This window comes from Acinonyx jubatus, chromosome E1 (genome assembly GCF_027475565.1).
Source record: "Acinonyx jubatus isolate Ajub_Pintada_27869175 chromosome E1, VMU_Ajub_asm_v1.0, whole genome shotgun sequence".
In the NCBI taxonomy this organism is placed as follows: domain Eukaryota; kingdom Metazoa; phylum Chordata; class Mammalia; order Carnivora; family Felidae; genus Acinonyx; species Acinonyx jubatus.
The window spans coordinates 13604009-13628961 of NC_069397.1; the positions used below are offsets into that span (position 1 = coordinate 13604009).

Here is a 24953-nt window from a genome sequence, read left to right on the forward strand (position 1 = left end):
AGGATGAAGCCTCCAGAAGGAGTCATGTTTGGAATATTTTCAACCCAACAGTGAGGCCAAGGAGTCCAACACAAGTAGCTTTCCAACTTTAGTAGCAACACAGCCCTCCAGGGACCCTGGCCAGGGCAGCCATGGGGGCTTGAGCTCCAAATGTGCCTGCCCCTGTCCCCTGCCCCCAGAGCACCTCTTTGGGACCCTGGAGCTTGTGAGCAAAGCCTGAAAACGACCGAACTGCAGCCTCCAGGGACCTGGAGAGATTTTTTTTTTAAATCTCGAACTATGTAAATCCAAATCTTTAACCCACTTTGGTGCCAGCCTTTGTAAATTCCAGGTAAAGGCAAAAAGGAGAAACAGGAAGTGGAAAAGGGGGGCGGGGGGGGGGTGGTGAGTGGCTAAAACCTCTGCCCTAACAAGATGCATGCAGAGAGCTCTCAGCAGCTTCCCCTCCATAGAAACAGCTACACTGTCTGGTCACAACATCACTGCCCACATCGGGGCACTGGCAAGCCGTGAGTTAATGAGCACCCAGAACATAGTCCTCAGATGAACGGGAAAGAAGAGAAGAGAAGAGAAGAGAAGAGAAGAGAAGAGAAGAGAAGAGAAGAGAAGAGAAGAGAAAAGACAAAAAGAAAAGAAAAGAAAAGAAAAGAAAAGAAAAGAAAAGAAAAGAAAAGAAAAGCAGTGATAATGAAAAACAAGGATATCTTGTCACTCCTTTACGCAGGGGTAGGGCATCCCTCCCTTCCTCCACAGGCACCAATGGGCCAGAATCACCAGGAGCCTCCCAGCCCTCAGAATTCCCAGAGAGAACCACCGCGGGAAGAACGCTTGAGGAGTCACCTGGCTTCAAATGACCTGTCCCAGACCAAAGCTGGCCTGTCAGAGGCAAGAGTCTCTGACCCACCAGCAGTTTGGACTTAAGGGTCTGGAAACCCCACTTGTGAATATACAGAGTGGATGACAAGTTTCAGCACATCAGCACCCCTGACCAGAAGGAGCTGTCAAACACACAACTCCCAAACCTATCCTCCCCACTGATTCTGTGCATCCTTCTTAGCTCCAACCTCCAGGAGACCAAGATTCCTGGACAGAAAGAATTTATATAAATCAACAAGGGGAGAAAGATGAGCAGGAAGAGGACGAAAGGGCAGAAACCATCAACATTTGCATGCACAGACTTCTGACCCAGCAATTCCTCTTCTAAGAATCTGGGCTGTGAACACGCTTCCATGGGAACACGAGGATGAATGTTCACCGCACCACTGTTTGGGTTACAATGAGCTACGTTCAAATACCACAAATAGGTGTCGATATGTTAAATAACTTGGAAGAAATGGACAATTCCAAGCAATACACAAACTACTGAAACTGACTCAAAGAAATGGCAAATCTAAATATATATATAAATATATATATATATATACATATATATATATTTCATAAATAAAGAAATTGAATTAGTAATCAAAAAGCTACACAAAGAAAAGCCCAGGTCCAGATGGCTTCAGCTGTAAATCCTGCCATTAGAGAAGAAGTAATACTAATTCCTCAGAAACTCTTAAAATAGGAGAGGGAACACTTCCCAACTTATTCTAGAAGACTAGTATTACCCCGACACCAAAACCAAAGTCATCACAAGAAAACTACAGACCAATATAGTTCATGGATATAGACACAAAAATTCTCAAAAATATTAGCAAACTGAATCCGGCACCTTCTAAAAAGAATTATACATCATGACTGGGTGGGACTTATTACAGTCATGCAAAGTTGGTTTAACATCCAAAAATCAATGAATATAAAAACCAGAGGAATAAAGACAAAAACCGTATTATCAACTCAAAGACTAAAGAAAGCATTTGACAAAATTCAAAACCCTTTCTTGAGTAAAATTAAACACACACACACACACACACACACACACACACACACACACCCCAAACTAGATAGAAGGGAAATTCCTCAACATGATAAAGGGCGTTTACCAAAAAAAAAAAAAAAAAAAAAAATCACAGGTAATAATATTCTTAATAATGGGAAACTAGATACTTTGTCCATAAAAGAAGGTATAAGACCAGAATATCCACTGTCATCATTTCTGTTTATCATTGTGTTAGATGTTCTAGCCAGAACAGTTGAGCAAAAGAAAAAAAAAAAAAAAACACAAAAAAACTATATAAAAGGCATCCGAACTGGAAAGGAAGAACTGAAACTCTCTCTATTCACATAATCTTATATAGAGAAATAAGGAATTCACTAAGCAAAACTTACTAAAAATAATACAATAAATGAGTTCAGGACGCAAGACACAAGATCAACCTACAAAAAAAAATTGTTTTGCTATATACTATCGATGGACAATGAAAATAAAATTAAGAATTCCAATTTTAATAGCATCAAAGAGAATAAAATACTTACATGTAGATTTAACAAAATAAATGAAAAACTTATACTCTGAAAAGCACAAGACATTGATGACAGAAATTAAAGAAGTTATAAACAAATGGAGATAAATCGCATGATCACAACTAGAAGGGTTGGTATGATTAGGAGATCTACACCCTCCAAACTGATCTACAGATTCAACGTAATCTCTATCAAAATCCTAGCTGAATCCTTTGTAGAAATTAAAAAGTAATCCTAAAATTGACACTGAAATTCAAGGGGCCCAGAACGGCCAAAAGAACAAAGTTGGAGGACTCATACTTTGCAAAGCAAAACAATCAAGACAGTGTGGTAGTGACACAGGATAGGCCTATAGGTCCATGGAATGAAAGTTACAGTTCAGAAACAAATCCATAGATCTATGGCAATCGGTCTTCAACAAGGGTGCCAAGACTATTCAACGGGGTCTTTTCAACAAATCATGTTGGGAAAACTAGATAGCCATGTGCAAAAGAATGAGGTTGGACCCTTAGACCACACCATCTACTGAAATGAACTGAAAATGAATCAACAACCTAGATATAAGAGCTAAAATTATAAAACTCTTAGAAGAAGGAACATATGGGTTGGCTCAGTCAGTTGAGTGTCTAACTTTGGCTCATGTCATGATCTCACGGTGCATGAGTTCAAGCCCTGCGTCTGGCTCTGTGCTAACAGCTCAGAGCCTGGAGCCTGCTTCAGATTCTGTGTCTCCCTCTCTCTCTCTCTCTCTCTCGGCCCCTCCCCCACTCATGTTCTCTGTCTCTCTCTGTCTCAAAAGTAAACATTTAAAAAAATGTTTAAATAAAATAAATAAAACTCTTAGAATAAAACATAGGAGTAAGTCTTTGTGACACTGCATATGGAATGGATTCTTAGATATGACACCCAAAGCATAAGCAGCAAAAACAAAAAACAATAATTTAGATTTAATTTCACCGAAATTAAAAACTTTTGTACTTCAACAGACACTCTCAAGTGAAAAGACAACCTCACAAAATAGGAGAAATATTTGCAAATCATATATCTGCCCCTCTCCCCCACTCGCAGTCTCCAAAATAAAAAAAAATTTTAATAAAAGATTCAAGATGCACTGCTAAGTGAGACAAATGGAATTTAGGTGATCCCATTTTTTTTCAATTAGATATAAAAAACCTATTTGTGTGTGTGTATCCCCTATATGATATACACATAAAGATATCAATATACAGGTATAAAATACATAGATATGCATAGGTATGTAGGTATCGATACAGATAGATAGGTCTGACGTGCATACACACATCACTCATCCAGACAAAAAATACTAACTTGAAGGATAAATGTCAAAATAAGTTATAGGTTAAGGATATTTTTTTTCCTTTTTTCTTTTCAGTATTTTTTAAATTATCTGTAACAACTATAAATTATTTTTGGAGTAACTTGTTAGCCAGCAATAGTTTTTAAGGCTTCGACACACAGCAGAAGCTCTGGCATTCCTTTCTTTGCTTCCCTCAGCCCCTGCCCCAGGCCCTTCTCTCGTCTTCATTAGCGGGTATCCAGGGACACAAGTACACTGCCTTTGGTGTCCACAGAAAGCCCCTGGATTCGGGCCAATTCATTCCCAGCTCTGACCGTGGCTCTGTGGATTACAGACTGAGGCTCTCCCAAATGACCCTCCTATCCAGTTTACTCTCTGTTATCCATGAAAAGTGGCAATCAAAAGATCTTTTGTGGGGGAAAAATACGTATTTGTGTGTTCTTAGACAATGCCCTTGTATTGTCTGATCTGTTAACCCCAAATGATTAAGCACCTGCAAGGCACGGACTAGATACTGCAAGTGCCAGGCGAGGACTCCAGGGTATTTCATCTCAATTATTAGACAATGCTGCTCAGCATTGTTACAGATGACCAGTGTCACAGCGGTTCAGAGGAGGCATGAAGCACTTCTGGCTGGAAGGTCAAGTGTATGAGTTCTCTACTCCTGTGTGACAAATGACTCCAAAACTTAGTGACTCTAAATTTCTTTGGCTCAGGAATGCAGCAGTGGTTTCATCGTACGGTTCCAGCTCGGAGTTCCTCAGGTGGCTACAGTCAGGACATGAACGGGGGCTGCATCACCTGAAGACCTGGTTGGGGCTGAGGGATCTGCTCACAAAGCTGCTGCCAGGAGGCCCCATCCTCCATCACACACACCTCTCCAGAGGCTGCTTGAATGTCCTCAAAATACTGCAGCTGACTCCCCCCAGAGTGAGTGATCTGAGAGGCAAAGCTACAGCACCTCTTACGACCTCGTCTGTGAAACTGCACACCATCCCTTCCCCCTTGTCCTATTCATTGGATGCGAGTGCCCACAACCACACAACCAGCTCACACTCAGGGCGGGGGTGGGGGGGGGGGGAATTAGCTTCCACCTCTTGAGGAGGGAAGTATCAAAAAATGTGTGGACACATTTTAACACCACCCCATCAAGGAAGGCTTCTGGCGAGAAGCGGGATCCCACTAGACCTTAAAAGATAAACAGAAATCACTTTGAAATCACTTTGCTAGGGAGGGGGAAGAGGCCATTACAGGCAGTGGTTACCGTGTGGACAGAGGTGGATAGATGAAGAAGCATGATGTGTGCTCAATGAACAGTGAGTGGATCAACAAGGCAGACAGGCCTTTCAAGGCTCACGTGAGGGCGAAGTGAGAACGTGGACAGGAAGTACCAGACGGGGCCTGGTCCAAGGCGAGCACGCAGTTCCTGCTGGTAGTTGCTATTTACTACTTAGAAAGCTTGCTCTGGGGGGCGCCTGGTGGCTCAGTCAGTTAAGCCTTGTTTAAGTATCCAACTTCGGCCCAGGTCATGATCTCACAGTTTGTAGGTTCAAGCCCCACATCGGGCTCTGTGCTGACAGCTCAGAGCCTGGAGCCTGCTTCGGATTCTGTGTCTCCCTCTCTCTCTCTACCCTCCCCCACTCACAGTCTCTCTGTGTCTCTCAAAAATAAACAAACATAGAAAAAAAATTAAAAAAGAAAGCTTGCTCTGGAAGTGAGCTGTGTCCTTTTGAGAGATGGTCTGGAAGCTTTAGGACAGTTCCGGATTTAGAACACAGCTTTATCAGTCTTCCCAGAGGCAGTGTGTTTAGATTACTGTTAAAAACGGGTTTGCGTTTCCCAAGTGAGGATGCTGGGGCTGGCACAGATGGGCGGCTGAGGGCTGAGATCCGGCCTCGGGCCTGAGTAATGCACTGGGCAGCGACTCCTGCGTGGACAGCGCCCAAGAGCAGAGAACAGTGGCAACTTGGCCTCAGCTGCGCCGGCCCCACTTCTCGGTGACTCATTGAACTTTCCTATGGGACAGTCCAGCCATGGCAAAGAGCAAGTCTCTTTTTCCACCCAGAAGCAGGGTGACTCAGGCCACTCACACCTACTGCCGTCCACACCCCCGAGATTGCGTCACACAGCCAAGAGCACACAGAACGCACTCAATAAATGCTTACTGACTCACTAGCACTGTCCCGTAGGCCCTTCAAGACAGAATGAAGTCCCGCCCGAGGCATCCTCAGGAAGGGAATTCCCCCTCCATCAGGAAGCCAGCATTGGATTGTCACAGAGAAATGTAATTCAGCCTCCTCATCAATAGCATCCGCTCAGCTGTCCCATTTATTATTAGCAACAACGGTTGCCACCCAAATCCCAGCCACAGCCAGCGTGTCCCCTTGGGCTCCCCTTTAACAGCCAGTCAAGTAAGCCATGAGATAATCACAGAGAGCCAGCGCTCAACCAAGGAAGTCACAGATTGGGCCCCAGGCTTTTGTTTGGATTCCACCCCTGTCCTCTCCACCTCCCAATATAGAAAACATCAGGCCTTCCTCTAGAAGGGCAAAGCGAGTCCTTGGGGGTGAACGCAGGAGGAGGTCTAAGGCAGCAGGAGCAGAAGAGAACAGAACCTGCAAGGTCAGCCTCAAGAAATCCTCCAGACGCCCCTCCTTGTTCACTTGGGTGTCAGCCCCTGCCCAGGCAACGGAGAAGCAGCCATGAAGGAGCACAGTGTGGGAGGCCACAGACCTCCATCTCGCTGCCCTGCGCCCTACCTCCATCTGGTCCACAGCAGCCCTACATCTGGATGCGGCCTTTCCCTGCAGACAAGCAGCCACCTGTTCTTTCCTTCTTGCTATATCTCAGCTGGGGAGGTCTCCACCAGCACTGCCCCCTCTCCCTCATCCTCCCCCTGACCCTACTTGGAGAAGGGACACTCACTGCCACCCACCTGCTGCCCATAGGGCCCCTGCTAGGCAACCTGCCCTAGCTCTGAGCTCCTTTCTTCCCCTCCTGGAGACAGGATGTGTTTACATGTGAACGGCCTTTCTACAACCCCTGCCCAGGAGGTACCACACGCCCGCTGCTCACAGCACAGGACGGTGTCGTCTGAGCACCTGCGCCTGGGAGTGGGGCTGTGGTGGGGTAACGTGAGCCAGTCTGCAGAGCCTGGCAGAGCACCCAACACAGCATGCTCGTGCACGGTAGCAACTGTCTCCTTGTCCCTGCCTATCTGAATCTAGGACACACCAAAGAGGCAAAGGTGTGTCGACGGCAACAAGAGACATGGAAACAAGACAAGGATGGAGGAGAAGGTGCTCCCAGGAAAATGGGATGGAGAGACATGGGCTGGGTGGTGCTGGGGGAAGAGGGAAACAGAGCAAGCTTCTTGTCCCCATAGGCAAGGAAGACACTGCAAAAGAAAAGGATTTCTGGAGAGTTTTGTAAAGAGATTTTTGGAAGGTTGGGAGAGCTAAGGAACACAGAGCACACCCCCCACGGGGAGCCAGACAGGATATGTCCCATGGCTGCCTAGCCAGAGCGCAAGTCTCACTGCTCTAACTCTGCTGCTGACCTAGAGGTCCCCCTCCACAGCGCAGGCAGAGTGAGGGGGCCAGCTGGCCACCAGCCTAGCTGCCAAAGCCTGCAGAAAACGCTGGGGATGTTCCCCACAAGAAGACAAAGGGTAGGTTCGCTAGAATAGGAGATCCTCATAGGCAGGCCCTTGATTTCGTTCACTGCTATGTCCTTGGGCCTAGAATTGCCTGGCACATAGGAGATGCTCCAGGAACACGTGCTGAATGAGAGACTGATTACTCTGCCAAGCAAGCCAAGAACGAAGCAGGTGGTGGAGGCTGAGTCTTCGGCTTAGGAGTCTGGGCTAAAGAGGCCAGTGCTGATGCTAGTAAGTACTGTCTGCTCTTTGGCCACAGACTGTACCCCTCGTCCTGGACAGCCAACCCTACCCCCAACTGGCACCTCCAGTAAGTTGCATCCAGGCACAGGGAGTGCTCCATGCAAGCCTCCCTCCCCTTCTCTCTTATCCTACCTTCTTGCTCCTCTTTCCCTTCTTTGGGCTCCAATCCCACCAATTCACATTGAGCACAGCTCCTCGGCTGCTGGCGCCTGGAGACACTACTTCAGCTGTGTCATCTTGGGCCAGGAGCCTCCAGGGGCCTTTATTTACTATGACAACTGTGATGCAACAGAATTGCCTGAAGGGCTCATTGAAAAACAGGTTTCGAGCCACCTCCCACCACCCCCCCCACCCCCACCCCCCCACCCCCGCAAGCTTCTAATTCCTGCCCAGAAAAGCTCCATTTATAACAAGTTGCCAGGTGATACTGATACTCCTGGTCTAGAGACCACACTGAGAACCACTAACTTGTGGAATTCATTGTACTTAATGAAGGTGATGTGTGACAGGGACCAACCTGGCCAGAGCAGAGGTGGAACAGCATCAGGAAGAATGGGAAGATGGCTGGGTTCTTATGGAACATCTTAAAAATTAGGCAGAATTCTATTTAAATCTCCAAGGATTCAAAAATGCAAACGACTACAGGTACCAAGCAAGTAGCCTAAGAGTGAAGGGCTAAGTGAAAAGATTGATTCAATAATCAAAAAACTTCCCAAAAAGAAAAGTCCAGGATCAGATGGCAACATGGTAAATTCTAACAAACATTTCAAGAAGAATTACCACCTGGGCTCCATGCTGGGCTTAGAGCCTACTTAAAAAAAAAAAAAAAAAAAAAAAAAGGAGGGGGAGGGGGAGGATGGGGGAGAAGAAGTGGGGAGGAAGGGGAGGAGGAGGAAGTAGAAGAATTACCACCAATCCTTCATAAACTCTTCCAGAATATATAAGAGGAGGGAACACTTCCTAACTCATTAACAAAACCATACAAAGAAACTACAAGGGTAGGAAACTACAGACCAGTATCCCTGCTGGATACAGACGCAAAAATCCTCAACAAAACAGTAGCAAACCAAATTGAACAGCGTGCCATATGCCATGACCACATGGGATTTATCCCAGGAATGCAAGGTTGGTCCAACATAAGAAAATCAATGTAATACATCATATTAATAGAATGGGGGGAGGGGGGGAGGGACACATGATCATCTCAACTAATACAGAAAGAGCACTTGACAAAACCCAATAATAAAAATACTCAGAAAACTAAAAATAGAAACTTCCTCAATATGATAAAGGACTTTTTTTTTTTTATAAACCCAAGGCATGCTCAATGACACTGAAAGCATACTGAAAACTTATCCATAAGACCAGGAACCAAATAAGGATACCCACTCTCACCACTACTATTCAGTGTACTAAAAATTCTAGCCAAAGCAATTAGGTAAGAGAAAGAAATAAAAGGCATCCAAATTGGAAAGGAAGAAATAAAACAATCTCCATTTATAGATGACATGAACCAATATGGAAAAATCCAAAGAATACACACACACACACACACACACACACACACACACACACACATGCACACATTACTAAAGCTAATAAAGGACACTTAAAACCGTTTGTTACAAGCTCAACAAACAATATTCAGTTGTTTTTATATATGAGCAATGAGAAATCTGAAAAGAAAATTAAGAAAACTATTCCATTTACAATAGCATTTTTAAAAATCTACTATAGGGGCGCCTGGGTGGCTCAGTCGGTTAAGCGTCCGACTTCGGCTCAGGTCATGATCTCGCGGTCCATGAGTTCGAGCCCCGCGTCGGGCTCTGTGCTGATCTCTCAGAGCCTGGGGCCTGTTTCAGATTCTGTGTCTCCCTCTCTCTCTGCCCCTCCCCCGTTCGTGCTCTGTCTCTCTCTGTCTCAAAAATAAATAAACGTTTAAAAAAAATCTACTATAATTTTACCACGGGGGTGAAATATTTGTACCCTGAAAACTACAAAACAGTGACGAAAGAAATTTAAAAAGACATAAATAAATGGTACGACATCCCTTGCTCATGGGTTGGAAGACAATATTCTTAAAATAGCAATACTACCCAAAGCAATCTAGAATGCAACCTCTATTAGAATCCCACTTGGATTCTTTGTAGAAATTGAAAAGCTGATCCTACAGCTGATCTGGAAACTGAAGGGAAAACATTCTGCCAAAACATTTTTTTTTGCAGTACAATTGAGTTACATTAGTTTCAGGTGTACCACAGTGATTTGACTAGTTTACACACTTTGCTATGTTCACCAACAAGAGTAGCTACCACCTGTCCTGATACCTCACTATTACTACAATGTCACTGACTGTATTCTTTATGCTGTTGTCCTTTATCCCCATGAGTTATTCATTCCACAACTAGAAGCCTGTATCTCCCACTCCCCTTCACCCATTTTGCCCAATCCTCCAAACCCCTCCCAAAACTGATGGCAACCATTAGTTTGCTCTATGTATTCATTAGTCCGATTCTGCCCTTTGTTTACTCATTTGGGATTTTTCAGATTCCGCTTATGAGTAAAATCATCTGTATTTGTCTTTCTCAGTCTGACATTTCACTTAGCACAATACCCTCTAGGTCCATCCATGTTGTCTCAAATGGCACAATCTCATCCTTATGGCTACATGATATTCCACTGAATACATATATACCACATCTTCCTTATCCATTTGTTAACAGACATGCCGTTTTCACATCTTGGCTATATTGTAACTAATGTGGCAATAAACACAGGGGTGCGTGTATCTTTTCAAATTAGTGTTTTCATATTCTTCTTCATAGTGGATTTACTGGATCATATGGTAATTCTATTTTTAATTTTTTGAGGAACTTCCACTGTTTTCCACAGTGGCCTCACCAATTTACATTCACACTACCAGTATATGAGAATTCATCTTTCCCCACATCCTTGCCAACACTTAATATTTCTAGCCATTCTGGCATGTGTAAAGTGACACCTCATTGTGGTTTTAATTTGCATCTTCCTGATGATGAGTGAAGTTGAGCATCTTTTCATGTGTCTGCTGACCATCTGTATATGTTCTTTGGAGAAATATCTGTTCAGGTTCTCTGCCTGTTTTTTAACCAGACTGTTGGATATGAGTGGTTTGTTTGTTTGTCTGTTTGTTTTTTTATTTGAGAGGCTGGGGTGGGGGAAGCATGACTAGGGGAGAGGGACAGGGAGAGAGAATCCCGAGCAAGCTCCACGCTCAGCACAGGCCAGACATGGGGTTCGATCCCACAACCCTGGGATCATGACCTGAACTGAAATCAAGGGCCAGACACTCAACTGACTGAACCACTGGGTGGGTTTTTTTAATTTTTGGTGTTGAGTTGTGTAAGTTCTTTTGGATATTAACCCCTTATCAGATATATCATTTGAAAATTATCTTCTCTCATTCACTAAATTGTCTTTCTGTTTTGTTGATGGTTTCCTTTGCTGTGCAAAAGATTTTTTATTTTGATGTCATCCCAATAGCTTATTTTTGCTTTTGTTTCCCTTGCCATAGGAGACATGTCTAGAAAAATGTTGCTATGGTCAACGTCAGAGAAATTACTGCCCGTGTACTCTTCTAGGCTTTTTATGGTTGCAGGTCTCACAGTAGGTCTTTAATCCATTTTGAGTTTATTTTTGTGTATTCTGTAAGAAAGTGGTCCAGTTTCATTCTTTTACATATAGCTGTCCAATTTTCCCAACACTATTAAAGAGACGGTCTTTTCTCCATTGTGTATTCTTGCCTCCTTTATCATAGATTAATTGACCATGTAAGTGTGGGTTTATTTCTGGACTCTTCTGTTCCATTGATCTATGTGTCTATTTTTTGTGCCAGTACCATACTGTTTTGATTACTACAGCTCTGTAGTATATCTTGAAATCTGGAATTGTGATACCTCTAGTTATGTTCTTCTTTTTCAAGATTGCTTTGGCTATTTGGAGTCTTTTGTGGTTGCATACAAATTTTAGAATTATTTGTTCTAGCTTTGTGAAGAATGTCGTTGGTATTTTGGTAGGGATTGAATTTAATCTGCAGATTCCTTTGGGTAATAAGGACATCTTAACAATATTAATTCTTCCAATCCATAAGCATGGAATATCTTTCCATTTGTTTGTGTCATCTTTAATTTCTTTCACCAATGTTTTATAGTTTTTGGAGGACTTTCACCTCCTTGGTTAAGTTTATTCCTAGGTATTTCATTCTTTTGGTTCAATTGTAAATGGGATTGTTTACTTAAATTCTCTGCTACTTTGTTATTAGAGTATAGAAACGCTATCAATTTCTGGGTATTAATTTTGTATCCTGTGACTTTACTGAATTCATTTATTACTTCTAGTAGTTTTTTGGTGGAGTCTTTAGAATTTTCTTTGTATAATATGTCATCTGCAAATAGTGACAATTTAACTTCTTTACCACTTTGTATACTTTTTTTTTTTTGTCTGATTGCTATGGCTAGAATTTCAGTACTATGTCAAATAAAAGGGTCAAGATAGGACATCCTTGTCTTATTCCTGGTTGTAAAGGAAAACCTCTCAGTTTTCCACTACTGAGCATGATGTCAGCTGTGGGTTTTCATATTTCTCTATTATATTGAGGGATTTTTATCCTTCTTTTTGTTGATGTGGTTTATCACACTGACTGATTTGCGATTATTGAACTATCCTTGCATCTCCAGAACAAATCCCACTTGATTGCAGCGAATGATCTTTTTAATGTATTGCTGTATGCAGTTTGCTAATATTTTGCTGAGGATTTTTGAATCTATGTTTACCGGGGGTACTGGCCTATGGATTTCTTGTGGTGTCTCTGGCTGGTTTTGGCATCAGGATAATGCTGGCCTTGTACAATGTATTTGGAAGCTTTCCTTCCTCTTCTACTTTTTGGAATAGTTTGAGGAATACAGGTATTAACTCTGATTTGGCCAAATCAGCCCACAAGACATAAGTTCCAAGCTCTGCCTTGTACAATAGGAAGCCAATAGGAATGTCCCTGAGCTGGAAAATGGGATGATGTAGGCAAAATTTTAGCAAGCCCCAAGGTGTCCTCTGTTGGGCACCCATGATGCACCAGGCACTGAACCAAGCACTTCACAAATGCCACGACAGAAGCCTCACAAGTGCCCAGGGAGTGGGTGAGAGGGTGGGAGGGTCAGAGCGGTTAAGCGACCTGCCCAGAGTAAACACCCAGTAAAGGCAGAACCCAGATTCAAGTCCAGATCTATCTGGGTTTGCCAACTCCACATCTCACGCACATGTCCGATGGGCATCTCAGACTTCACAAGCCCCAACGGAACTCCTGTTAATGTTCTTCTTCGAAAGCCTTCCTCCACCCATCCTGAAGCTCAGGACAAATCTCCAGGGTCATCACTGGATTCTTTATCCCTCATCCCTCACCCCCAATCTGACTGCAAGTCCACTGTCAAAATACATCCCAAGTCTGAGCACTTCTCCGCATCCACCCTGCCTCCACCAGGTCTCACTGTCCCTCAGCAGGACCATGCAGCAGCCTCCACACCAGAGCCTCCCTAATCAGCTCCCCATGTGATAGCCACATGGTCTTTCTGAAAGATAAAGCAGACGACACTGGTCCCCAGCTTAAAACCCTCCAATAGGGGTGCCTGGGTGGCTCAGTCAATTGTCAACTCTTGGTTTGGGCTCAGGTCATGATCTCACGGTTCATGAGACCAAGCCCCACATTCCGCTCTGTGCTGACAGAGTGAAGCCTGCTTGGGATTCTCTCTCTCTCTCTCTCTCTCTCTCTCTCTCTCTCTCTCTCTCTCTCAAAATAAATAAGTAAACTTAAAAACTCCAACATACCACTCCACACCCCTGCCAAGGTGCAGGGGGTTCAGGCCATTTCTGTTTAGTAACAGGGTCACCAGGCTCACCCCCTGTCCTGGAGCTAGCAGTGGCACGGCCTCAGACTTGGGGGACGCCTTAGCCCTACCCCCAAACAAGCGTCCTGTCACTGCCCACACTCATCCCTAAACTGTCACCCTCAGCTCTCCTAGAGAAAGGAGGGTAACACGGCCCACTCCAGCCCACAGCAGACAGATCTGTGAGTGAGGAGGAGCCCAGCAGTCCCGCTCTCACCCAGTCAATCTAGGACCCCCATGTTCCCTAGGACGGTACAAAGGTCCTGGCACAGCAGAAACAAGGGATCCACGGAGCCTTCAAGGACAATCTGGCTTTGGCAGGAGAGGACCTTGACTCCTCACGCCAGCCAGGAACATTGCACACACGCCACTACCTAGTGCACACTGACTGCACGGCTCAGGGGCTCCGTGACAGGACGCAGAGCCCCTGCCAGGGCCATCCGGGGTGCCACAGCACAAAGGGGAGAGGGGGCTGGACCTACAGGGCAGGCCTGGCCAGCTCTGAGTGTGCACAGCCAGGCAGAAGCCCAGCAAGAGAGTCCCTCCTCCCTCCCTCACCTGGGCACCCGACCTGCAGCCGGCCGTGGGGCCCCTCAGGCTCCGGCACAGCGCCTACAATCCTTGTCAGACTTGCACAGAGATGAGTCCCGCCCGGTCCCCTGCCGGGACCCCATCTCAGATCTCCAGGCCAGGGAGGAAAGGCTCTTGTCCCCAACTCTGTCCCGCGGCCTCCCACAACCCCCTCCACACACATAGTCCCCACTGTCCCTGATCTTTGTCCCTCCTTCCCCTGAGTGACAGGTGGCTTCCATGCCCCATGGTAGGCCAAGAGCCACCAGGGGCTCCCTGCCAGGCAAAAGGAGAAGGGGGTCTGGCTGCTCGGGCAGCAGGGCCTGGCCAGGCACTCCTCCACAGCCTGGGACACTCACCAAAAGATTCTTCAAGAAATCCATCATCTTCTACCCGTGCCTTCCCCTGCAATTTGGAGGGGCCCTGTCTGTCTGCCTGAGCACCACTGTAGCTGTTGCTGCCACAACCCCAGCAGCTGGGCTGCTGACGTTGGACAACTTCCTTAAGATCAAACAAGGAACTGCAGGATTTGGGTGTCCGCCCGGAGCTGTTATTCCACATTGGCTAGCCCTGACCTTTGACCCCTCCTCTGCCAGTGCCGTTTTCCTGGGAACCCAGGGCTGGTGGTCATGTGTCATAAGAGCAAGGGGTGCCTCCCAAGGGATGCATCCTGCCAGCAGGTTGTAAGAGGAGGCCCACTTGGGGGCCTGGGGGATGGAAGGCAGGACTCCCCATGCACGGGGCCTCAATGTTCTCATCTGTGAACTGGGAAGCCCTATATATATGGAGAGTAAGAACAAAGTAAAAGAAAGACAGCAGGTGTCTGCGACTTTAAAGGCATTCTCCTGAACCCCACAGACCCTGAAACGTCGTCCTACTCAAAGGTTTGAAGCCACACCTGAAAAAGTAAGTGGCTCCTTTCCAGATGGGGCTTGTACGAGGACGGCAGAGGCACAGCAAACTGCTTTCTTTCAAAAAGAGCCTGAGGGGTTTGTTTGTTTTTTTTTTTTTTTAGAATCATTACATGCATTTCTTCGGTTAAAAAACAAAAATTTTAATGTGCTTTCAAAAAGAGAGCAGTCCTCATGACCTATGGTTATCCCATAAGAAAAATTAAAAACAAATAAAGCAAATGGCTTGGACAGATACACTTGGCCTCCACAGCTCAGGGCCCAGAGGCGCCAGAGTGCTGTGCCATTAATAAGAACGCAAGTGTGGGGAGCGAGGAGCCAGGCCCCGGAGCTCAGCCCAGGGCTCACCTGGGTCTCAGAGTCTCTTTCTAATACTAATAAACATATTACATTTATATCCACCCACAACCCCCGGTCCCATTCCAGCTTTGGGCAGAAAGCAATGTCCCTGGCTCAGAAGGAGAAGAATGAATTTTTTTAATCCCTCCAAAAAAGGCGGTGTGGTGTGGGGTAGCTCCGGACTTGGTGTGTGGCAGACAAGGTCCTAACTCGTGGCTCTGCTGCTATAAGCTGTCACTCACCTTAGTGTCCATATCTGTAAAATGGACAGATCTGACCCACTTGGCAAGGTGTTTTAGAACAGGATTGGGGTGTATATACTGTGTCCCATGGAGGACGAAACACAAAGACCTTCAGCCTTTTAGTTGATAGCATGAAAAGTACCCCAGCACCTGCTCAGCCCCACCCAAGAAGCTGATCTGGTCCCTGCCTTCCCTCCCCTGACCCAGCCCACCACCAGGCACAAGACCCATCTCCTTTCCCCAGCCCAGCCCCACCATGCTCCTGCTTGAGCTTCAGGAAATGTCCCCAGGGGTTGGAGGAGGGCACAGCTCAGTTGAGGTCAGAGAAGGTCTTGGCATGGGTCCATCCCTGGGGGCTTGAAGTGACACTGGAAGTCGTAAGGGGTGGGGGGAGAAGGGCAGAGTTCTAGGATGTGCACACAGTTGTAGGAGGCACGAGCTAGGGAGAGCCCTGGCTGCAGAGAAGGCTGCCAATGTCCCTTCCAACTCTTAAGACTTTGATAGATAACCAGTCTCCCTGCCCCTGGGGAAAGGTACCCAGAGTAAGGCTCCTGCCTCTTCAACATCCTCCCTGCTCCCTCCTGCACCTGCTTGCGGCTCATCTGCATTCCTGCTCGGAGCCAATGAGTCATTTAGCTGAGCCCTCACCCTGCCCTGCCACACCCACTCCTGCAGGCCAGCTCCCCAGGACACCCTCCCCAGAATACTTCTGCAACCCCCCTGCCACAGCACCCCAGCACCCAGGGAGCCTCGTGGTCCAATCCCCTGCCTCTGCACAGGAATGCATTCAGAGGCAGCAGCAGTGAGGAAGGAGACAGGGAACTAACTGATCCCCTCTGAGCCAAGCACTGGCTTCAGGCAGGGCACCCAGTGAAGATCAGCTTTAGTCCCTTCTCTTACCTGCTCCCCTCTATTTGGTTGACTCCTACTTGCCCTTGAAGCCTTAGCTTGCAAATCACCTCTTCTAGGAAGCCTTCCTGGCTTCTACCCCTCCCCCAGATGGTACACCCACAGCATCCTGCATATGCCCTATGGAATCACTTCTTGCTCTGTATTTTAATTTGTTTGTCGCCATCACCCCCCCACCCACGAATTCATCTGTAATCTCAGCACCTGGCACACAGGTGCTCAACAAATGCTTGCTGAATGAATAATCAAATAAAAGAACTGAGTTTCATCTAGTGACTAAGAGAATCACCTAAGTAAATAATCACAACCCAATAAAAGAGGGGCAGTAATGGGGATAAGCCAATGCCTGCATGGATGCACAGAGGAGTGGGCAACAGCTATGCTACAAAGGAAGGACTTTCCAGAAAGGAGTTACTCTCCCCATTTCGCAGTAAGACCACAGCGATACAAGAAAATCAAGTCCTGAACCTAAGGATGCACAGTGGTAGAGCAAGAGTCAAGATCCAGGCCTAGGATTCGTTCCCACTACCTCCCATTTGATAATCTTCCCTTACGATAATCTAGTTGGGGAGGAGGTGGAAAATGAAGCTCAGAGAGGTTAACTGACCTGCTTAGGGTCACACAGCCTGTGAGGAGCAGAGCCAAGTGTACCAGGTGAAAGAGGGGATAAGGTGGAAGAGAATGGAGAGGAAGAAGGGGAAAGGGTGGGGGGAAAGGTGTCTGCCTTTGCTAAACTCGAGAGGGCAAGGAGGCCCACAGCGCCTGGCAGGATCATGAGCAGCGGTGGCAACAGGACCACACCCTGGTGGCCTCTCCAGAGGGACAGGCAGGGCCGAGACAATGAGTCCTGAGGACAGCAAAGCACAGAAGAAGGAACGAGGGCCAGGGAGACAAACAGCCATGCTGGTGGAATAAAACTGACCACGGGGAGGTCCGCGGGGGGGGGGGGGGGGGGGGGTGTGTGGAGATTAAGGTCTGAGCAAAACTCCCCTCTGTCATATTAGCCTCCTGTATCTTTGAAATGGGACCTCTCTTCCTTCTACACCAGAAAATCCACTATTAAGGATGCCCAACGGGGGCACCTAGGTGGCTCAGTCAGTTAAGCTTCCAACTTCAGTTCAGGTCATGATCTCATGGTTCGTGGGTTCAAGCCCACATCGGGCTCTGTGCTGAAAGCTCAGAGCCTGGAGCCTGCTTCAGATTCTTTGTCTCCCCCTCTCTCTGTGCAACTCCCCCACTCATTCTCTCTGTCTCTCTGTCTCTCTCTCTCTCTCTCTCAAAATAAATAAACATTTTTAAAAAATTTTTAAAGGATGTCCAATGGTAATAATTTGATTACGAAATATCCTGCCTGTAGCAAGTTCACCTGGACCAGCACACTTTCCTTCCCTACCTGGAATTTTTCAATAGCAGCTGTGGTCCCAGAGAAAGAGCACCAGAGTGGGAGTCAGACAGACCAGCATCCAAATCCTAGCATAGCCACTGGCCAGCTATGTGACCTTGAGCCCCATTTTCTTCATTTGTAAAACTGGAATGATGATCCCCACCTTCCCGGGTGCTTCTGATGAAATGAGATGACAAACGTACATGCGCCTAACACAAGGACAGCAACTGATCAACAACATCTGCCAACTCTGAATCTGTCGAGTTTATAGACTACCCTCGTGATGGGAGCAGGTGACATTTACGGGGCTCTTGTTTTATGTGCCAGGTCCTGGACTCCAATCCTCATGACCACCTCAGAGGCCGTCACTATTATTATCCCCACTCTACATGTGTGGAAACTGAGTCTGAGAGAAGAAATAACTAGGTCAACAGCCAGCATCGACGAGACAAATACAGTCAGCCTCCAGAGTCCAAGTTCTGAACCAGCACTCTACCAGGGCCCGGGGGCATTGTTGGGATCAGCTGGTGGGTATACACGCAGCAGAAGGCTCGGGGTCCAAATCCCACCTGTCCTTCCCTAAAATCTTTCTGAAAGCCCTCGGCCAGAATTCCCATAGCACTTGACTTGATTTGGGTACATACCATATCCTGTTTCCTCCTAATGGCTAGGTGACTGGCTGATCTTTCCTCTCAGTTAAAAACTCCTGGCAGGCAGAAGCTATGTCTATATACACCAGATTTCATCAAACCCAAAAATGACCTCCACTGTAAGATACACATTATTTTATGTATCACTAACAAAGCAAAAACACCACCGGCCACAAACTCTGGCATGCATTGGTAGTGAGATGCAGCCTGGTTTCACAGACGTGAAATGGGGGGTTTGTGGGGGAGTGTATCTTAGAAGCAATGAAATACAGTAGTAGCTGCACAGTAATTATTTGTACTCAGTAATTATTTCTTGGGGTAGCAGAAAGAATACTAAACTTGAAATCACAAGCCTCAAGTTAGTGTCTTACCAGCTGGCTAAGGGGAGTGCTACATGTACCTCTCTAAAATTCAATTTTCTCATCTATGAAGTCGGGGAAAGAATTCTTCCCTTCCAGGGTAGTTGTGAGAACCAGAAGCATTCAAGAAAATGCTTCATAAACTGTAAAGCACTGTCCCAGCTAAAGTATAAGCAGGATGTACAGTGGATGATGAACACCATCAGTGGTTACAACCAAGGCGGGGAGGCCCTGTGGGTGTTTGCAAGGGGCACTGCCTTGGGGCAATCCAGGCCCATTTTCCAGGAAACAACTGAGGCTCCTGCTTCCAAGATGTCCCTACCTTGGAACAAGGGCATGGCACTTGTTCCCAGGCCTGCACTGGTTAAAGAATTGTGAGGTCTACACAGTAGAGGCTCTCCAAGCCAGCCTTTGGGGTGCCGGTCTAGTCTGTGGCCTGAAACTCTGAGGCTTCCGAACAAAGGTGGGCTCAGGTTCAGGTCCAAGGCTCCCAGTGGGGGACTGGGCAAACAGCTGTGTAAATCTCATCGGGTTATCAAGTTATAGGCCTGCAAAGGGTGAGCCGGGCTGTCAGGCAGCAGCCTACACGCAGGAAAGTGAGGGAGTCAGCCTGGCTGTGGTCTCACCGGTGGCCACACTGTGGCCCTCTGTTTCTGTCTATCCTGAGGAATAGGAAATATAGCAGCCCTGAGGCTGAGAGGGTGGGAGCAAAGGGCAGCGTTGGCCTCCAGGAAAACCTCTGCTTTCCCCCAGGTCTTCTTGTCCCTGGAAATGCAAAGTGCCCTGAGCTCCGTGGCATTTCTCTCTCCTAATTGCCACTGGTGGGTGGGTGTCTGGCTGGGTGTCAGAGACGTGGCTCCCCCCTCCATCACTCTTTGGTGGTCTTTGTTCCCCAGGCAAGGTACCTGCACAAACCAGGGCACCTTCCAGCTCACCCTCTCCCCGTACGCTTCCTTCCCCTCTCCCTCTCTCCCCTCTCCCTCTCTCCCCTCTCCCTCCTGCCCACTTTCCTGCTGGCTCTCTGAGAGCAGAAACTGCAGCCGTGCTGTCCAGCACACCTGGACTCTGGGTTTGTAGAGAGGACGGCGGAAGCCTTCTGTACCCTGCCTCTCCCCCTCGCCCTCCACTGAGTAAGTTTTAAGAACCAGGCACTCCTGACCCGGTGCCAACGGGCAGCCTCCCCCGGTCCTGGCCTTGACCTGTACCTGCGAGAAGGGAGAGGCTGCAGAGGCTGCCACTGGGCTCACCCATTCAGAGAGAAGCCAGCCCAGCCCCAACACGGGACCTGCGCCCTCCCCAGCAGACCCTGCTCCCCTTCGCTTATCTCAGGAGCTGTCCCCTGCCCTCCCATGAGAGTGTCCCTGCCCTCCTGGCAGGCTAGCACTACCTCGGGGAACCATGAACACACCCAGCTACCACCAGGGAGAGTGCCCTCATCCTGCCGGTCTCTTGGCTGTGACCAGAGCTCAGCTCACTTATCTCCAAAATAAAGACTCCTCCTGGTCTCACTCCCTAAGTCACTCTGAAGCTTGAGGCAAGACCGAGTTGAGGGACACCAACTTCACACCATTTCTAAAGTAGGAGGCACCGTCCACCACGACATATGCCACACATCAACCAGCCTTCTCAACAGGCCTCTCCTAGCTCTGTGCCTCAGTTTCCACTCTCACTCAGAGTGTGCAGGAGCCGCCCTCCCCGCCACTGGGGCCAAGCGGTCACCCCAGAGGCACCTGGCTGCTCCCAGAGCCCTCATCCCTGGGAGGTGCTTCCAGCTGTACAACCGCTGCTCTGAGACCAAGAAGAAAAAAGAAGCTCTCCACCCCCCATGCCCACACCAGCACTGTTACTAAGTGGCAAGAGCGAGGTTTAGAGATTATCTAAGTCAGAATTGCAATTATCCAGGCTCTTCCTGTTAACACTGCCCTCCATCCAGGGCAACAGATCCCTGGGATTTGGCTGAAGTCAGTCCCTTGCCTAGCACAGAGCAGGTTCTCATCAGATGCACTGGACTGAAAACGGAATAAATCAATATGTGTGTTTGTGCCGCTGGGTTTGGCTAAGCGAAGGGCAGTATCAGAAAAGAAGTCATAGGAGATGGGTAACTTTGGGGGCTCGTGTTCCCAGTATGCCTGAGAGATGCCATCTGAGTCATCTCACCTCAGCCCTGGTGGCCCCTAAAAGGCCCAACTGTCTCCTCCCCGGAGGGAGAAGGCAGAAGGAAGTCTGGGGGGCTCCACCCCCCTCCTTGCTGAGGGTTTCGTTTCAGGCTAACCTGCAGGAAGGGGACATCTGCAAATTGCATGTTCTTTCCCTTCCCCATCTTCCAATTAATGATTACCTAAATAAATGCTTCGGTCCCGAGCGACTCGAACAGCCCCCGAGCTCCAACAGCCTAATTATACACACACAGCCACGTGGGGACGTTGACACTGAACAGCTCTTTCCCATAAACCATATGTCAAGTTACACGATTGTCCCGCCTGCTTTTGCCAGCTGAGGCTGATGAACGGGTACTGGGGCAAATGCAGGCCCTTGTAAGATCGGGGCGGGGCCGTTGGGCTGCCCACCTCAGGCCCAGCTGTCCCGGCTGGGGGGCAGCAGCGGGCTACAAAGACACCACACCCACATGGGGTCCTGCAGCATCCACCTCCCACACAGACGCCCCAAACAAAGGAACTACAACAAAGAACAACCCAAATGTTCACATCCGCCATACACCCACCCCCCACACACACACACACACACACACACACACACACACACACGGTACACACTCACTCATGCAAACACACACAGGCTTGGTCCTCTGGGGTTTGTGGGCCCCCAAGGTGAGGACCATTAGCCAGCTGCACACACCCTCCTGCAATAAACAGTTGTATCTGTTGCTGTTTCTAATTTGCCTGCCCAGTGGTCCCCTCCTCAAAAGCAGACAACAAAGGAGGCACGCAGAGTGAAGGAGGACCAAGTCGAAGACCTCAGCCTTCTTCTCGCAACCCAATTCCTTTTCTACCAAAAGATCTGTGTATCCAGTGGATACGCTGGAAGCAGTGTGGGCGCCTGGCTCAGAGGGCTAGTGCCACCTTCCAGACCTCACACTGAGGCTGCACGCAGGGCAGGACTGAGACAGCAGATGAGCGGGCCACGCAGGGAACGTGGGACGCGGTAGCAGATGCACCCATTCTGACTGAGGAGGCCGCCGCCGTCCCCACTTAGGCACGGTCTCCCTAAGGATGTCTCCAGCAGCACCTGAGTTGGGGAGGTAGGCAGTGGACACGGTGGTGGGGCCCTAGCGCCTGGCAGCCTGACCCCTTGGGTCTGCCCAGCTGATTTTGCAGCCGGTGGCTTGTCACTGCTCCCCAGCCCCCAGTAGCCCCAGCCCCAGGCCACTCGCTAGTGTTGATGGTACTGGCCACAAGGGGGCCTGGTGAGCCATATGGGGAGTCCAGACCCACAGCTGGGCTCCAAGTCACTCCCTGTGATGAAGGGGATGAAGTGGAGACAGGTGATGCCAGAGGTCTATCTAAAGAGAAGGCTGATCTTTTACAGACTCGGACACACTTCCAGGACCTCTTCAGGTCCCCAACGCACAGGTGATGTGCCCTAGCCCCAAGGCACAGCCCCACTTTCACTAAATTGGGAGTTCCTTTTGGCCACGAGGCTTGGGCTGGAAGGCTTGCACTCACCCATATGACCTCTCCTAGCACCACCAAGCAGCCTGGATTTGTCCCGCCCTGGGAAACAGTGTGCCCTGAATGCAAAAGGAGCCCACTGCCTTCTCAGGGCAGGGCAGTCATGGGGTCTTAGCTACCAGGATAGTCTGGCCATGCATAAGAGACCCCACCTCCAGCTCGGCTATGCTTGGCCAATCTGGTCCGTTCTGGGGAATTCTGTACACCTTAGGTGACACAATCTTCCTGTCCCCATGGCTAATCAATCTGGCCCCATAGCTCCCCTGAAACTGCTCTTTTCAAGGTCACCAATGACCTCCATCTTGCCAAATCCAAGAACTTTTGCCCTTATCATCATCTCTCAGCACCACTCCCGCTTCCAAATTAGCATTTCCAAATACATATTTGTTTTCCCACTTTGTTGCCTCATGAATATCCAAACACAGAACCTCCAAAATTGGGCCCCTGATATTCCCCCCAGAACCTTTCCAAGCCTTTCCATCTCAAAAAAATGGGTCCAAAACACCCATCGCTCAAGTCCCATCTAGGACAACTAGACATCTAGCTCCCGCCCCCGTCCAGCCCAACAGCACCCCTCTTCACTCAACCTCTTCAATATAAGTCAAATCCATCCATTTCTCCTCATCTGCACCACGAACCCACCCCCAGTCTCAAGCCCCCTCCAACTTTTTGCCCAGACTAAAGCAGCAGACCCCAATCTGATCTCCCTCCTTCCACTTTTGCTGATCTACAGTCCATGGGGCCCATGCCCACCAGAGAGCTCTCTGTGAAGTTGAAGGCACAGTCTGGATGCACAGCCCCAGAGCCCTGAACCAGGCCGGGCGACCAGCTCCTGCCTTCGAAGCCCCATCCAGCTGAGGAGTCCAGGCCAGCCCCAGGGTCTCTCAAGAGTCTAGCCCAGGTGACCGGGTGATCGCCCTCCTGGGGCTGAGGCCGAAAGTCCCCCGCCCCCTCCGTGTCCCTGACAACAGCTGATAGCCAATTCCCAGAAGAGACCATCTGGGTCTTGGTGCACAGCACCCCCCACGCTCGTGCATCAAGGAGATTTAGAGATTATCAGTGAGCTGGAAGGCCCTGCCGGGGTGTTTGCACGCCCTGTGATATTGCGTTTTAAACACATGTGTCTGTTTACTCTCCCTGCCAGGGCTTTGCTGTCCGCCCCGTAGCCAGGCAACACTATCTGACCTGGGGGACCGTGAGGGGGACTTTCTGTGCCAGGCAGGTCACCTGGGGAGGGTTATCTAAGTGCAGCCAGTTTCAGCATAATGAAGCTCCTGTCTCCGCTCCCACACCTTGCCTTCCTCACCCTCAGATGATCCCGGGCCACAGGCCCACAGGTCCACAGCAGACCACTCTGATGAGAAGAAGTAAAGTAAATGGGAGGAAGAGGACAGTGTGTGGTAAGAGGCCAGGCAACGGCACCTCCTTTCAAGAAAAGATTGGACAGCTCCAAATCAGGGCTGAGTGAAGCTCACAAAAGTCACTTTTCTGCCCTCAAGGCAGGGTAATATATTTCCACCTGGAGGGGGGAATCAGCAAATTGCTGACCCGAGGTAACAGAATTGAGGTCACATCTCAGCTCTCAACAGTATGAGTGCTGTGTGCCCTTTGCTCTGTGGAAAAGCTTAGGGACAAATGACGTGCTTACCCTCAAAACCCAAGAGTGAGGAAGGACATTTGAACTCATATAACTGGTCATGGGCTCACAAAGCAATGAAGTCAGGCAGACAGACAATCAGCCACCGAGCATGGAACCCCAAAAGAGGAAGACCTACTGTGTGTTGGCTTCTCGGATTTCCTTAGAAAGTAGGGAAAAGTCCTCCATCTTACAGATGAGAAGCTCAAGTCTAACAAAGCCCAGTGTCTCCCACTGAACCGTGGAGAGGTGGCCTGACCTTGCCACAGCTGAATAATAAGACCCTCCAAAAGATGCTCTTGTCCTGACCCTCAGAACCTGTGAATATATGAGGCGAATATATGGGGAATTGGGTTACGGATGGAATTAAGGCCGCTAAGTCGGCTGACCCTAAGATGTTTAGAGGTCCTAGACCATACAGGTGTGCCCGATGTAATCAAGAGTCCTGAAAATCAGGAGGCCAGACGGAGAGAAGCAGGGAGACGGCAAAATGGGAGGACTTAGCCCAACGTCGCTGCTCCGAATGGAAGGGAGGAGCCCCGTCAACACCTTGTTTAGCTCAGTGAGACCCACCTCAGACTTCTCACCTCCAAACATGATGAAAAACCTGTGTTATCTTAAGCCGCTAAGTTTGTGGTCGTTAGTTTCAGCAGCCACAAGAAGCCAGTACTGACCTCTTGACAGGAACCATCCAAGAAGATTTTATGGAAGGGAGGAGCACCAT

The 24953-nt window shown here is 48.4% G+C and overlaps 1 protein-coding gene across 9 annotated transcripts in view; it reads right to left on the reverse strand.

The window, feature by feature from the left end:
* The window catches only part of RAP1GAP2 (RAP1 GTPase activating protein 2), a 224663-nt gene that overhangs the window by 63275 nt on the left and 136435 nt on the right, over positions 1-24953 (reverse strand). Inside the window, exon 1 of one of the 9 annotated variants that reach the window (XM_053212556.1) lies at positions 14470-15116. The exons of the other annotated variants lie outside the window; for them this stretch is intronic. Within the exon in view, the coding sequence (XP_053068531.1) occupies positions 14470-14496 (27 nt within the window). The 5' untranslated portion in view covers positions 14497-15116. Of the gene's footprint in view, positions 1-14469; positions 15117-24953 lie in introns of those variants that run through there. 9 annotated transcript variants of the gene reach the window in all.